The sequence below is a fragment of the Platalea leucorodia genome (genome assembly GCF_965183815.1).
Source record: "Platalea leucorodia genome assembly, chromosome: 13".
NCBI lineage: Eukaryota > Metazoa > Chordata > Aves > Pelecaniformes > Threskiornithidae > Platalea > Platalea leucorodia.
The window spans coordinates 10460883-10475887 of NC_138835.1; the positions used below are offsets into that span (position 1 = coordinate 10460883).

The 15005-nt window shown below is 49.5% G+C and overlaps 1 protein-coding gene across 1 annotated transcript in view; it reads left to right on the forward strand.

Annotated features, from left to right (window-relative positions):
- Positions 1–15005, forward strand: part of PPP1R16B (protein phosphatase 1 regulatory subunit 16B) — a gene marked incomplete at its 3' end in the record, with an annotated part of 60852 nt that overhangs the window by 12944 nt on the left and 32903 nt on the right. Inside the window, exon 2 of the mRNA XM_082325567.1 lies at positions 6873–7275. Coding sequence (XP_082181693.1) covers positions 7029–7275 — 247 coding nt within the window. The 5' untranslated portion in view covers positions 6873–7028. The remainder of the gene's footprint in view (positions 1–6872; positions 7276–15005) is intronic.

A 15005-nucleotide genomic window follows, 5' to 3' on the forward strand; every position in this document is an offset into this window, starting at 1 on the left:
GCAGATGGGTAAAACAATATCTTCACTTTAAAAAGGTAATTGGGGCACAGATTAAGTTACTGACTTTGCATACAAGAAACCTGTGGGAAAGCCAAGAATCTCTCCCGAAACTCCCAATTTCTGATGAGATCTCTCACCCAGAAGACTTCTGTACCTGCTCTTCCTCACCAGCACTCCAGGGCAGGCTGTAGGAGTTGTGTTCCCTAAGGAATCTTGGCTGAAATTTTTTTTTTTTTTTAATCTTTTTTTTTAAAGTCGTGTTTCCTGCCACTTTCCCCCTTCATTCCTTCAGGAGGAACCATTCATTTGGTGGTGCTGAGCATCTGCTGCTTAAAATGCTGCAGAAGCCCTGAGTGAAGAAAGGAGCTATTTGCTTCTAAGACACCAGTGAAATTAAATCATGCAGCAACAATTTTCATAATTTTCACTCCTCCGTGTGGTTAACCTGCGGGTGCTGTGGGGCTCGCAGCATGGTGCAGGGAGAAGCACGTGGTGTGTGCAGGAAGAATTTGGTACCAGAAGCAATAGCCAGAGCTGTTAGAGTAGTACCGAGGGACGAGCAGGGTTTCACCAGTACCTCACGGCTGGAGCACAGGACTAGAAATAATAATCCTGAGGTGGTGGTGTAGCTCTTGCAGTGAGTTTGCTGCCTGAAGTCAGGCAAGTGACCTTGTTCTATATTCATCTGTTCATCAGTGGATACTCTTGACCTCTGGAGAAGGCTTTGTTGCATATTATTTTGAAAGTACTGGCTGAGGTGTATGTCAGGCTGTGGTTTAATGTGCTGCCTTGGGCTGCATTCAGGGTGCGTGTGTTACCACTGACAGGTTTCTGACTTCAGCTTTGCTGTCAGCCCTGACATCCCAGAGGAGATGGTGGTCAGTGCCCACCTGCGTCGCAGTTGTTGCACAGAGATCCAGAGAAGGGAGATGGTACACCAGACAAGGGTGTGATATTAGAGAAATAAAAATTTCAGTTTCAGACAAGAACGGAATCCCTTCAGGAAGCTGGAAATGCTGCGTTTTGAATTGCTGACCACTGCAGCCTTTCACTGCGGGTGTTCTCCCCTCCTCCTCCTCCCCTGGGCTTTGTAGGAAACGTGGCTGTCCTGTAGCATTGCAGGCGAAAACAAGTGTTTGGGGGCCCGTGATTCCTCAGAGGGGCAGGTGTGTCTCTTGTGAGACCTTTTGTCCCTTTTCCCAGTTTGCTGTATGGTTGCTATTGGTATCTGACCCTCTGTCTGCCTTCATTTGGAAGACTCAGTGGCCGAGTCCCCTATTTTAGGTGTGTAAGGCTATAGTGGTTTGGGTAGTTGGGTGGTAGGGCTTGATGCAGTGTCCTTGTTGACAATGCTCTAGTGAAATGGTTTTCCAAAAGGCAGGAGGTGAGAGAAGCAGTGAAAGAAACCCTGGTTCTAGGCTATGGTCTTTTTAGCATGAAAGACCCTCTTGTCTTGATGCAGCCTGTACTAATTTAAAAAAAACCCCAACCCTACAAACCCCAAGAGCTCTTGATCCAGAACAGGGCTCACTGTTCCCATCAGCAGGCCAGAAGAGGGGTTTGGTTTCCCATCTTCTGGAAGGTGTTGCAGATTGCCGCAGGGAGCAGCTTGCGTGACGGTGGTGGGGTAGGGAGCGTCTTGGCAGAGCCGGCGCGGTTACGTGCTCGGCAGGGACACGGTTTAGGAAATGACTTGGAGCCTGTTCCTCTGGAGAGGGAGGAGGGGGACGCTGCTGCCCTTCTCACTGCCTGGTCTGGGCTGTGGGGAAGGAGGGAATCGACCTCAGCTCTGTGTGTGGTCAGCCCCATGCCACATCCACGCTTTGGGCAGCCCCCCGTGTCCCCCGCCTTGTTCTCCCTCAGGGACAGTTGAACTCCTGTGCATTTCTTTCCCTGCTGCTCCTGCCTGTCCCTCAGTCTGTCACCTCCTTCTCTCGGTGGCTTTCTGGCTGTCTCTGGATGGTGTTACGGCTGCTGGGCTGCCACTGAACTCTTCTCCCTCATCAGGCAGCAAGCAATGAAGAGCTGCTCTGCTGCTTCCTCCAGACCTTGGGGAGATCCTGGCCAACAGCAGAAACAGCAATACAGAACATGCGTCTTCGGCCGTTTTGTATCACCAAGCAGTGACAGGTGATGCCTGAAAGAGAAGCCTGTGAATTCTTCATTGGTGCTCGTTGCCGGAGGATGGGTTCAGCAAAAGGGCTGCGATAGGCAGCATCTAGCATTTCATGGGGCAGGAATAGCACAGATTGGCCTTGGCCCTCGTAGGAAGCAGAAGGGGTAAATTTGGCAAATCCTCACCTTGCCATGGTGCAGGAGTTGACTCTTGATGAAATAAATAAATCAGGCAGCTACCTCCTCCGCAGGCTGCTTGTGCTCTCAGGTCCCTGCTATAGGCTCTCATGCTTGGTCTCCGATTCCAGCTGAGAGAAGATTAGCTTGGGGTGGGGAGGAGAGGGCTATTTCTGTCGCTCTTCATGCCACTGACTTGACTTTATGCCGCAAACACAGATCCTTCACCTAATCGGCTGGGCCCAATCCTGCAGGTGCCTCCCCACAAGCAATCCAGTGAATGAGAACAAGTTCAGCAGTAGCTGCTCACATACCTGGGTCTTGAATTTTACCTTTGCTTGAAAGATGCACAACTTAGAAGAATCTCTAGTTGCTGAACTGTTTCATTTCAAGGTGTCCCATTCAAGGGTTGCTCTTCCATGGTTTGTGTTGATTTTTGTTTTAAGTGGAATAAAACCGAAGTCAATTGATGACACTTAAGTGAAGGGCTCTTGTAAGTGTTTGTGTTCTGCTTCAGTGTCATGCTGTGCTTTAAGTAGTGCCTTGAGGAGATGTGATGGAGGATTTGCAGCTCTTAGCTCCAGCTTCATCATCTCGTGGGGAGACGCGGATGCTCTCCAGCATCACTCAGCTACGTGGCTGTTTTAATGGATCCAGCTCCAACCTCAGCAATATTTTGGCAAGGTGTCTGTAAGTTGAATGGTTGGTAGGAAGGTTGAGGCGGGCAGCTCTGAGTGTGCTGGAAGAGGAAAATAAGCGCACTTGGTTTTCTCCTCTGTGGGATGCAAGTGCCACCCTCTATATGTGAAATGGGAAGAAGTGTGAGGAGACGAAGGACCCCCCCAGGCAGGGTTGGTGGTACGGGGTAGGCAGCTTGTTGCAACCAGTGACTCAGTAAACTCTCACTTCATAAATCACCGTCTCTTCTTTTATTGCAAGTGAGTAACCAGTGCCCTGAAAGTCCTTTTAAGCTTAGTGAGATGAATCTTGTACTAAGGCGAGACAAAATGTACAGGAAATGCAAACTTTTTTTAAAAAAACTACCGTGTTTGCCAACACTTGCATGCCCTTTCTGGGGACTGATCTTTGACACGGTTGGAGCAGGTCTTTCTCTGCCGCAGCACCGAGAGGACTGTGATGGCATGAGCACAATACAATAGCGAGCATCTCGCCTTCCTTTCGGCCCCTGAAATAGTCGCCCGTTGTCCCCATGGGGCGGGGGGCCACGTGTGTCTGGCAGTATGCTCTTGTCACGGTGGCAGATCTGCCGAGGTCATGGAAACTCAGCTTGGTTGAACATGAGGAACGACACTTTTTTTTTTTTTTCCTCTTCTTCTTTAAATAAAACAGAAACCAAAATGTGATGCCTTGCAAACCACAGACACCCACACAGCCGGCTTCTGTGTCTCTTTGCAGGTAAACAAATGCTGGGGCCTGAAACTGTGCTATAGTTAGACTGACCAGTTTGTGCAATGAGAAGTCAATGTGCCATTTTTTTGGTACAGGGAAGAAACTAGGTCATCGGAAAACAGGCAGCCGGAGTGATGGAACCAAAGTCTTTCTGAGGCTCTGGGGTCCCTGGGGGGTGCTAGGGGACTTTTATCTAAGTCTGGGAGAAGTTGAGCTGTGTCCCCTTCAGGAATACCTCTCAGGGTGACCTCTCTGCTCCTTTAGAGGTTCATTTGCTGGTTGGTTTGAGGAGACGCTGGTGTCTGGTACTTCCAGAAGATGTCTCTTGGTGTTTGTGGATCTCCCCTCTCCATTTCATTGCCCTCTGTAGGCCACTCAAATCTCCCTTCTGTTCTGTTGTGAGAGCAGAGGAGCTGTTGAACGACGAGGTGTGTGCAGGAAAGCTGAAACACGGGCAAGCAGAGCAAGCCATGCTTCTCCTCTCCTTATAAATCAATGTCCTGTTGCTCTTTCCGAGGTGCGGTCCTAATACCACCAAGAAAGCTTCTAGCTTTTTTTGGGTAAACAGGGAAATGCTGAAATAAGGTTTCTTTGCTTTAATAAACGTGCAGAATTAGGTCCTTGTTTCTACTTCAGGTGTGTTTTGGAAAATATTTGTTCATCTTTCAGCAAACAATGGCAGAAATGGCCTGGAAAAGGAGCAGGGTGGGAGTGCCGTGTGTGGTATGCCGAGAGGCATTTCCTGCCCTTATCTCCCCTCCTTCGAGGTATTGTAAACGGGGCTTCAGATCTGCAGCCTGTGTTACTGGAGCGGAGATTGCCAAAAAAGATACCTTCCCAGGAATGCCTGCAAGAGGCAGGAGCCGCGCTGTGCGGAGCCGAGTTCACAAGAGGTGGTGAAGAGCTTTCCAGCCAAGTGCCTGTGCTTGGAAAATGCGTCTGCCCCCAAATAAAAGCTTTTTGGAAAGTGGGCTGCGTTTACACCACTCTTGTTGGCAGGGTTTCTGGGGGCTGTGGTGAGTCCTGGCTCGTGGGGGCTGCGGGCAGGGGTCAGGCAGAGCTGCGCGGGGCTCTCATGCCATGGAGGAGCCGTGGCACGCTTCCCTCGCTTTCCAGTGTCATGCTAAAGTCATGAGTTGGCATTTTCCGTCTCAGGCAAGTGTTTGAATTTCTAGGTAGTATCTCTCTTATGAAAAACTTTGCAAGGATTTGGGCTTGTCCCTATGTGGAACTAAATCATTTTTTTGCAATCTTAAGTTCTTATGGGATGGAACAGGGTTTTTAGGGTTTCAGGATAGACCTGAACAAAAAAATAAGGTTTGCAGGTGCTGCTGAAGCTGCCCTTGGCCTTCTGTTGGCCATTTACTGGATAAAGCGACTGCCCAGGACCTGCCTGTGTGCTCAGGCTGAGTTTGTTTGCTTTCAGTTCTCAAACCAATTATCTCATGGAGGAAACGGCATGCTTCGCTGTCAGTCTGCTGAGATATTTATAGGTAAGGTCAAACCCCTGTGGAAGGTCTGTAGCAATGTTTGAAAGGAGTGGATGTCTCAACCTTGTGAAATTCACTGGGACGTGGTGGATGTGCTGCATGGCGTGGCCTCTTCCCTGCAGCTCCTCAGAGGAATGCCTCCCCGATTGGGCTGCTTTGCCCTCTGAGGAGGGATGAACGGTGGCTTTTCCTAGCTTGGCTGGATAGGGTAAGGTTTGGTATCCTCCCCACATCTCTCACCTGGGTCTAGCTACCTCTCTTCTGCTGCTATTTTTCCCATAGATGCTTTGCATCCATTGCTTATGAGACTGTTGCTTCTCTTTTGGAGCAGGAGAGTTGAGCAAGGAATAGTTTTAGCTGCCCTGTTGGGGCTTTCTCAGGTGCTTGTGAATACTTAAGCTCCGCACAGTCTCCTTTCCCCATCAACTTTTTTTTTTTTTTTTTTCTTTCTTTCTTTCTCCAAGCTGGTTGAACCATAAGAGCTCTCATCTCATACGTGTTTATTTGCAGCTTACCTCGATTTGGCATGCTCACCTTGCCATGCGATGTGTTTTGCACGGGTCTATTTGGAAAGGACTCATTCAGTTAGCTTGTGACGTTGGCTTTATTTCAAATGCACCTTTCCCTGTTGGACTGCACCTTAAATCTGGGACGTTTGTGTGCAATGGATGATTGGGCGGCTGCCCGTGGGTCCCCCCGGTTGGTGGCTCTGCGGGTAGCGCTGCTCAGAGGTCTCTGACGTGGTCATACTGAGAGTCTGGGACTGTGATTTAACTGCTCTCGTTGCTGTGCTTGTGCAGCCTGTACAGCAAAACCAGAATGAGCTAGTGTGTGGTGAACAAAAAACCTGAAGGAAGAGAGAAATGAACACAAAACCCCATGTTTTTAAGTAGCTGAAGTGGTTTAAGTGGTAGTAATACCTCCCTAAGAGCCACATCCTATCTGTCTGCCCTCGGCTAGGGCTGGGCTGAGAAGGGGCTGATGGATGAAGTAGAAGAGCACAGATAATGCTCCTGGTGGGTAGCGCTCCTCTGGGAAAACCTGCCTGGCCTCGGGGCACTGGACAGGTAGCCCCATGTATCTCCAGCCTCTGCCTTCTGGGTTATTTGTGCTGGGGTGGCCTCATCTGGTGTCTGTGGCTGCCCTGGGCTCTGCCACTACAGTCTTGGTCCCCTCTGCCCGTATTTTGCTGCTCAGACTGAAATGCTTCAGGGATGTGGCTGCTGGTGTGCACCAGTGCAGCGCGGTCCTGGCTGCAGTGCTGGGGACACCTGTAAGGGGGGGTGATGGACTGGAAGGGGCCAGCTGGAGGGAAGGATGTGTCGTGTACTTGCATCTCTCCTGAGTTGTCTGAGGAATGATATCAAATAATACGGAAGATCTTTGCTCATTAAGACTTTCTTCTGCTCCTAAGAGAGGGCTGCCTTGAACTATAGATGTGAACGAATTGCACACTAAAACTACGGCTTAATCAAGAGGGTTTTGCTTGGGTGTTTGGAGCGGGTGAAAGGTGGAATCATAAAGGCCAGTGAGAGCAACGAAGCAATTGAAGCGCAATTAAGTGAGCTGCCTTTTGAGATGGTAGGTGTTGCCTGTTGCGTTTTCTAATGGTCTGGTCTTGGTTGCTTGTCTGCACAGGATGATGAGACTTGATCCCTCACACTTTCTTCCTCGTTTCAGGTTTCCACCATATTCTCATCGGACACTGCGATGGGTCCTTCCCAGCTCGGCCTCAAGATGCTGGTATAGCAGCAGGCGGCTGCAATCCAGAGGACCTGTGGTGGGACATCGTTTCCCGCTGGGACATCCTTCACCCCCTCTCTCTCGGCAGAAGCAATGGATGCCCACGTGGACCTCCTGACAGAGCTGCAGCTGCTGGATAAGGTGCCCACGCTGGAGAGGCTGCGGGCAGCCCAGAAGCGGAGGGCTCAGCAGCTGAAGAAATGGGCGCAGTATGAGAAGGAGATGCAGCACAAGAAGCGAAAGCATGAAAAGAAGAGAAATGCTGTTAACCGAAAGAAAGTGTCTTTTGAAGCCAGTGTTGCTCTGCTGGAGGCTTCTCTGAGGAACGACTTGGAGGAAGGTATGGCACATGTATCTGGCAATTTCTTTGCGAGGTCTGTGGTGTGCAGAGGCATCTGTGTTGACGTCCATGGACTGGACTACCCTTGACGTGGTGTTGGTCTCTAGAGTGTTACTATCTCTGATATAGCTATAGGGACCTCAAAGCACTGTGTGACACCAGCGTCGCCTAGATTGAAATCAGGAGTGGGCGCACGAATGCCAGGATTGGGCAGGAGTTATGACCGAGATTTGGGGAAAGGGAGGCGGTTTTCGTCCCTGTTCACACTTTCTGCTTACAGAAGGTGTGAAACACTTTGCCTTCTGGGTGTGCCTCTTTTAGTGGTTTTATAAGTCTGTCACAGGGATTTACATGTCAGTGTAAATCTCTTCAGCTTCCTTGCTTGGGGGGATGGATTGAGAGCTACATGGATGTATGAATTTTTTCCCTATTCAAAATACTGAAAAGCACGGCTTTGCTTAATGCTTCCTATAGAAGAGAACTGCAAAGTCTTCAGAAATTGGTTTAATTGCACCATTTCAAAGTGGAAATGCTTTGCTTTTGCTTCAAAATCTGAAGGGAGGAAAAAAAAAATGTCTAAAAGTCAATGCCCATTAGCCTCAGCACAGTACGGGGGAAAACCTGTAAGCTCTGGGGAGCCAGAGCTTACTTCTCTGCAGAGAAGTAAAAACATTTCTTGGAGGAGACCTGGAGCAGCCTTTGGGGTTGCTGCTCTGCCAGGTAGCAAAATCGATGTGATCTTCTTCATCCCTTGGCATGGCAGAGACAAGGGAGATGCTTGGGAAACCTGGCCAGTTGAGCTGCATCTCTGCTAGTGAATGTTGCTCTAGTTTCCGGCATCTTTTGCAAGAAGCAGTATATACTTGCCTGGTATGTGGGTGGAAGGCAAGGACCTCATCTTGTCGTGTGAGGAATCTCCCCAAAGTCATGTCCCTCTTCCTGAGAAGGCCTTTTGTGCACCGTAACTTGTCCTCGTGTGTGTGTTTTGCACCTGTGTGGAAACGGAGCCCTTTGGTGGTGGACAGTGATGCCTGTCTGGGCGGTGCGTTACAAGCGTTTGCCAAGCCCTGCTGTGTGTCTGTGATTTTGTGTGCATTTGTAGCCTCTCTGTGAGAGAGCAGACCTGTGATAGTGCCCTGGAAACTGCAGGCTTTTATTTGTTTCTTCCTTGCTTTAAAGGTTTAACAGTTACTTCCAGCGCTTTGCTCCAGTGAACCTGTGTTTCTCTGAGCTGTTGTAGTCTTCTAAGAAAGCCCCAGCAGCGAAGCCAACTAGAACCCTACTGTGAAATTGTGTCTGTTGGCATTGCCTGAGATGACAGACCTATGACTTGTATTGCCTCTGCCTGTGCTGGCAGATACTTGGCAGGGTATGGCTTTGGGTTTTGTACCTGGCTGCCCACCTGTGACAGGTCACAGCGCTGGGGTGGATAACCAGCGTTTCATCGTCCTCCTCAGTGCAGCGACAGTGCCTCTGCTCAGTGCTTGGGCTGGAGGGGGCGATGGGGCCAATGAGTCTGTGAGAGGCCCAGCCCTGTAGTTTGGCTTTCTGCACTTTCTGGCTTTGGATCTGGGCAGTTTGGAAGGAGGAAAGCTCCTTCACTGTCTCCCTTACAAATACTTTCTTATTTTGTGAGAGATGCACAAATGGCGGAGGTGTTTGCAAACACGGCACTGGTGGAGGGTAGTTGTGCACCCTGATGGCAGCGAGCAGGCAGGGCTGGCGCGCGTTCATGCAGCGGCATTAGCGCACTGGTGTCAGAGGTCCTGTGGATGATGGTCTTGCACCACACGTGGACAGGGATATTTTGCTGTTGGGGGTGCAGGAGTTGAGCTTTCAGCTCACAGCTTCACTCTTTTCCTCCTGTAAAGGAAAATCCATTGCTGCAGGTCTCTTTTGGTACTACAGTCGTGTTGACCTCTTTCCGTAGGCGAGCCCAGGTAGCAGGCTTTAACCATCGGTTGCTCTTTCCAATGTGATGCTGGTTACACCCAGTGTGATAAAGGCACTTCCCTGCTTGGTGGAAAACCAACCTCTCCACTCACCGGAGAGGGCAGGGGCAGTATCCCCGGTGCCACAGGTGCTTGCCCTGTGTGGCTGCATTTTTCAGATGCCTCAAGTTTTTAAATTTGATTTGTTTTGTGGTCAATAAATTTAAGTCCTAAAAATAGTGTGTGGGCAGATTCTGTCCCTGCTCTGCCCCCTCTGTAATGTGGGACCAGTATAAAAGGCAGGAGGGGACAGTCAAACCCAGATGCCAAACTGGGAAACTTTCTTATCAAGTGCCCTATGCCAAAGTGAGGGAATTTGTGGGCTTTTGGAGGTCCCGAGTGATTATTTTGCTGTATGAATCATCTTTTGTTTCCATGTGGGAAGTGGAGGGGGAGGTGAAATACAAATGATCAAGAAGTTGAGAAGTTAGCATGAGGAAGGTTGGAGAGCTGGGGGTGCAGCTGGCATGCGTCACCTCTGAGCCACCTCTGAGCAGGCGTGCCATTTCCATTCTTTGTTACTTTTCTGTACTTTTGTATTTATTTTTAACGTTCTCACTCCTGAAGTGGGAGACGGGATGGCAGTAGGCACTGTGCAATGAAACTGGGGAAGAGAAAGCGGAGTTGGCTAGCAATTTGGCTCTTTGTCCGGAAGGTGTCTTGTGCTGTGGCGTAACCTCCTGATGGAGGCGGTGGGTCGAGCCCTGTAGGATGGAGGCTGGGGGTGCAAAACCCTGCCCTGCTCTTCAGGGAGCAGCCCTGTGTCCCTGAGGACCTGGATGTGCTGACTTCACTGTCCTTTGCCTGCACCTTGCCCAGGTGTAATTGAAAGAGCAGCGCTAGTTTTTCTCGGTTCCCGTGTGCCTGTGGGCATCCGCAGCACTTTCCCTTGTCCCCGTTTCCTTCTGCCATCGATGGCGTGGCCACCAGGCTGAGCCACCCCGGCTTCCCACCTAGCCTGTGACCTCTCTGGCTTTGCAAATGTGACAGCCTTGGAGAAGAGGACTTTTTTCCCATATAAGAAATCCAGGTTTGTCTATGGCTGATGAGTCCATGGGTGACTGGGCGTGTTGCAGAATTGCTGTATCTCAGCATGGTGGTGAAGCAGGACTGACGGCAAGGGCTCCTAGGGAGCGTCAGCCCCAGCGTGGGCAGGAGCTGCGAAAGGGTGACGGCTCCTGCTTGCTTGTTCCTTGCATCTTCTGCAACAGATCTGTCAAAATATCCCAGGTTTAACAAACAAGCTGCTATTAAAAGCTCCTTTGGATCTCTGCTGACAGAACCAGGGTAGGGAGCACACCGCAAACACGCTGGTGGCAGATGTGAGCAGACAGTCACGCTGGGGAGAAGTAGGTGATGGGCAGCGACCCCAGACCGAGGGCAGCGGTCCCCCTGGGCTGCCGTGCGCTGGCCGGGACCTTCGGTTTGGAGAGCTGAAATATCTACAGACAGTTCATGGGTGAGCTCCGAGGTGAGAGCAGAGCACTCCCAGTTGCCACACCGGACCCGCTCCGCTCTCCCCTGTGGAGGAGCTGGGAAGGGCCTGCTGTGGAGGGGCATCGCGCACAATCACTGTTTTAAGTGGAAACATGTTCAAGCCCTCGCCCAGCTCTAGGCACAATCTGAGCTGGTTGCAGGGGGACGGTGCAAAGGGGAGGAGACTTGGTTCGTGCAGAGCTTACAGGGAGCGGCAGTGTTGTGTACAACCTCTGGGCTGTTCTAATGGCTGCGAAGGAGAGTTGCTTTATAATACAATAAAGCAATGCTTTATAAGCTACCATACTAATTGCAAAGAAATTGTGAGGGCTGCTGAAGGCTGTGGCCCTTTGAGGCCGCCCTGCAAGGTGATGGACTGAACCGTGGGGACAAGGCTGGTCCCGCTGTTCCCAGGGCAGCCCCGTGTCCCTGAAAGCAGCCCCTGCTGCTGCAGGGCTGTCGTGTCCACGTCTTTCTACATCACTGAGCTCCTATAAAAGCAGCCCCAGAGCACGGGGAGAGGAGCTGGTGTTCTGTAAATCGAAAAAAAAGAGATCCCAGAGGTGAGTAAAGTGGCTGCCTGTACAGACGTGGCATTTGCTGCCTGGAAGTCGCTTTGCACACCCGGCCGGTTTGCAGGGGGAGCTTCCACTTGAATGACAGAAGCTGGAGGTGTTTGTGTTAGCTGGGGGGTGAGCTGTGTTCCCTTCAGCGAACCAACGGAGACATAAAGCCCCCGAAGGACCGATTCACCTTCCAGCAGTGCTGGAGGTGCCCTGGTTTCTCCTGCTCTTGGGTGAGAGCTGCCTCCCCGGCCATGGCTCTGAGAACCATCGCTGCAAAGTCATTCAGCTCCCACCTTCTGGCACTTGATCCTGCAAGCAAAACTTTGTCAGAGCCAGAGTGTTGCATAAACCAGCGTTTCTGCAGAAGTTTAACCATGCAGATCCTTATGGCTCGTGAGCCAGCAAGTGAATGAAAACTCAGGTTTGATGACCTTGGACTTGGCATCCAGCAAAACAGTTCCCATTAGCAGAGCAGCGGGTGCAAGCTTGGGGCTCGCTGGGTCCTGCGCCAGCATGGAGGAGATTTCCCCGAGGAGGGTATAAGTATTGCACAGCTCATTCATATAAATACATCCCCCACGTTTCCCTTCATGCCAACCCTTAAATCTCCTGTAAGTGTGCGGTAATGCTGAGCGTGATAAACCCTTTTAGGAGCCATCCCCAGGCAGCTCCTACTGCGCTCCCTTTGCACCTTTCTGGAATAAAACCAACCTTGTCATTTGCAAAGGCACTTTAAAAAGAGGCCCTAATTAGTGTCTATAAATTGCTTTCTTTAACCTTTCCAAGTTGATGTGATCTGTTCCCTTGTTACTAAAAACCTTTTATGAGGTGCCTTAATTTTCCACCCACATTATTAGTCTCCTGAAGCTTTTTACATGGGGTTCCTGTGTCCATGTCTATGAGCAAGTGCATTTATCTGTCTGAGAAGATTTTTCTCCTGGGTTTCGTGCCCTTTGAAGGGCTCTGAAAAAAAATCTCTTTTATTGCCAGCAGTCTGAGTGTATATCTGGGTACTTGGGGAATGACTCGAGTCAGAAATTATAAGTTTCTATTCAATAATAAAGGTGTTTCTTGAGTTTTAAACTCCATAGGTATGCAAATGAAAGCTGTCCTCTTCGGGAAGCTGGGCATGGGAGCTCTTGGCAATGATGGATTTTGTTAATTTTGTTAATGGTGATTGGTATGTCTTCCAAAAGCAGATTCACATATTTGGCCACATTTAACTTGGCTTTTTCATGCAATCTGGATGCGATGCCAATGCGGGGTGGCTTGCATATGGCAGCTAACTAGATGGCATCTGGGAGCACGAGCAATATTGAATATGCAACTTTCTCTGTTGTCATAACAAGTAAATAATCTTTTTTTTTCCTCTGACTTCCTGGAATTTCAGTCAAGTGGGAAAATTATTTCCATTTCCATAAGAGCTTGAAATGCCAAATTTCTGTTTGGAAATTAATGCTGAAAGTCCATCTCAGGTTTTCCTGGGATGAGGCCCTCTCCCTCCCCAAATCTGGAATCAACTTAAACATTTTGTTTCAAACCCTTTCTTTAAACAAGAAAGTTTCATCAAGAATACTTTTAAAAAAATTTTTTTTAAATAACAAAATGAGATATTTCCTTAACTTCAGAGTGTATTTTATAAAATGTGACACCAACTGTTGTAGAAGTGCTTTGGTTTCAGTGGGTCAAGCCTCCTCTTAATCCCTTTCAGAAGGATCGGGGTGTCTGTTCTTGGGGCGCTGGCTGGTGCATGCACTGAGCATCGCTGCTTGCTGTTTCAAGACGTATGAGTTGGGAAACAGACTCTTTCCATGCCTGCAGACCAGAAATTCTGCATCTTTTGAGTTTCTCGATTACAGCAAGGCTCACAGCACAAGCAGTCTCCCTCCTGCAACCCGCAGAGTGAGCAATTGCTTTTCTTGACTAAAACAAGAACTGAAAATGTGCACGCAAATGCGCTCTGACTGTCCTTGCTAAGAAATGGTGATGCAGGGATCCTGGCTGGAAGTGTTTTGATCAAAATTTAGACACCCCCCCAACCTCTTGCAGACCCGGCTGCCCGCCCCTGCTTCTGTGGCCACATCTTTCTGCTTGCACCGTGTTTCGGCAGAGCGCATGTTTTTGGCTTGTGTGATGGAAATGGGTTGGTTTCACATCGTTTCGGTTTCTGGCTTTTACACGTGTGCCAGCTTCCACCATTTCTGATACCACTGAAAATATTTCTTATGTATCTTGTAATAGTATTACAAGATAATGAATAAACATTGGATTCAAACTACTTGTCCCTCCAGTAAGGATGGTCTGTTTGGATTCAAGGTGTTTTAAATCAAACAGGGATTGGCCAATGACTGTTGCCAGTCCCAGATTTTGTTTCTTACTAGAAGTGGCTTAAATCACTTAATTGGCTTCTAAAGTTTGGCTACAATGTGTTTGGGAGGGGAAGCTCGGAACCGGTGTCTCCTTGGTTGCCTGTACCCCTAAATGCAAACTGGGCATTTCTTTGGTTTATTAGTATTGTTGATGGATGCTTCTTAATGCAACCGTGAGTAAGGAGTATTCCCTTTCGAAAGGAGATCTGGGCAATGGGGAGTAAAGGCTGAAACTCTTAGGGCTGTGCATGCAAGGTGCAGTAGGTAGGATATGTAAGGTCACCATCTGCTCCGCAAACCCTGCCCGGCCAAATCACAGCAGGGAGAGCTCAGGACGCAACGGCCGCCTTTGCTGAGAACGTCAGGACTTTTGTCAGCTGAAGGCAGATTATCGATGGGACCTTGATTCAACCAGGTACCTGGGGATGTTTGTGCTTACAACCAAGCACTAAGTCACTGGCATTCAACCTTTCCCTTCCCTGTCCTGGGTGCTCTGCTTCTAATGACGTGGAGGCAGCCTTGGATGGCTCCTTGTGTTCTGATACCTACAGGCTGCCAAATGTTGAAGCCAGAACTTCCCAATCTGAGCCTGATAATACTTGCTGATATATTGGTGGCTTTTTCTAGCCAGTAACTTCCCAGCTTGGTTGTCCTTGTGATTTCCCCGGGAGGACCAGTGCCTGCTACCTGCACAAGGGGGACGAAGGCGTGGAAGTGCAGCGATGGCCATGGATATGGGGCAGATCAAGCACTGAAAGCAGCACGCCTGGCTGCCTGCTCGGTGGGATAATGGCGTGGAAGGGCTGACGCTACAGCCCAGCCAGCTCCTCGCTCCGGGGGGCTGTGACATGGGGCTTCTTGCAGGCAATGTGTTTCTTGCCTGCCTGGCTGCCTTCCAGGTGTGTGCTGTTTCCTCTGCTCCGATTAACTGTGTGTTTTGTCCCACTCCAATAACAAGAACCCAGAGAGCATAAATAGCAGCTCGGTGGGGGACTTCTGGTATCTTCTGGCAATAAGCAGTGGCAACCTGAGTGAAATACCGTCTGTCTTCCCACCTTGGCTGTGATCTCCAATAGCCAAGCCTCTGCCTCGCTGCGGTGCTGTGTTGTGATATCTAATCCAGTTCTGCCAAAAGGACGTAAGATGTTAGCCTGATGACTCCCGAGAGCTCGCTGGTACCTAGAGTTTTGCAGCGTCATTGTGTTTTCGAGTGTATTTTGAAGAAAAAAAAAAAAACAAAAAAACAAAAAAAACCCAAACAAACAAAAAAAAAAACAAAACCCAACCCAAAACCCCTCTCTTCTTTGCAAATGAATATTGGTGGGGAA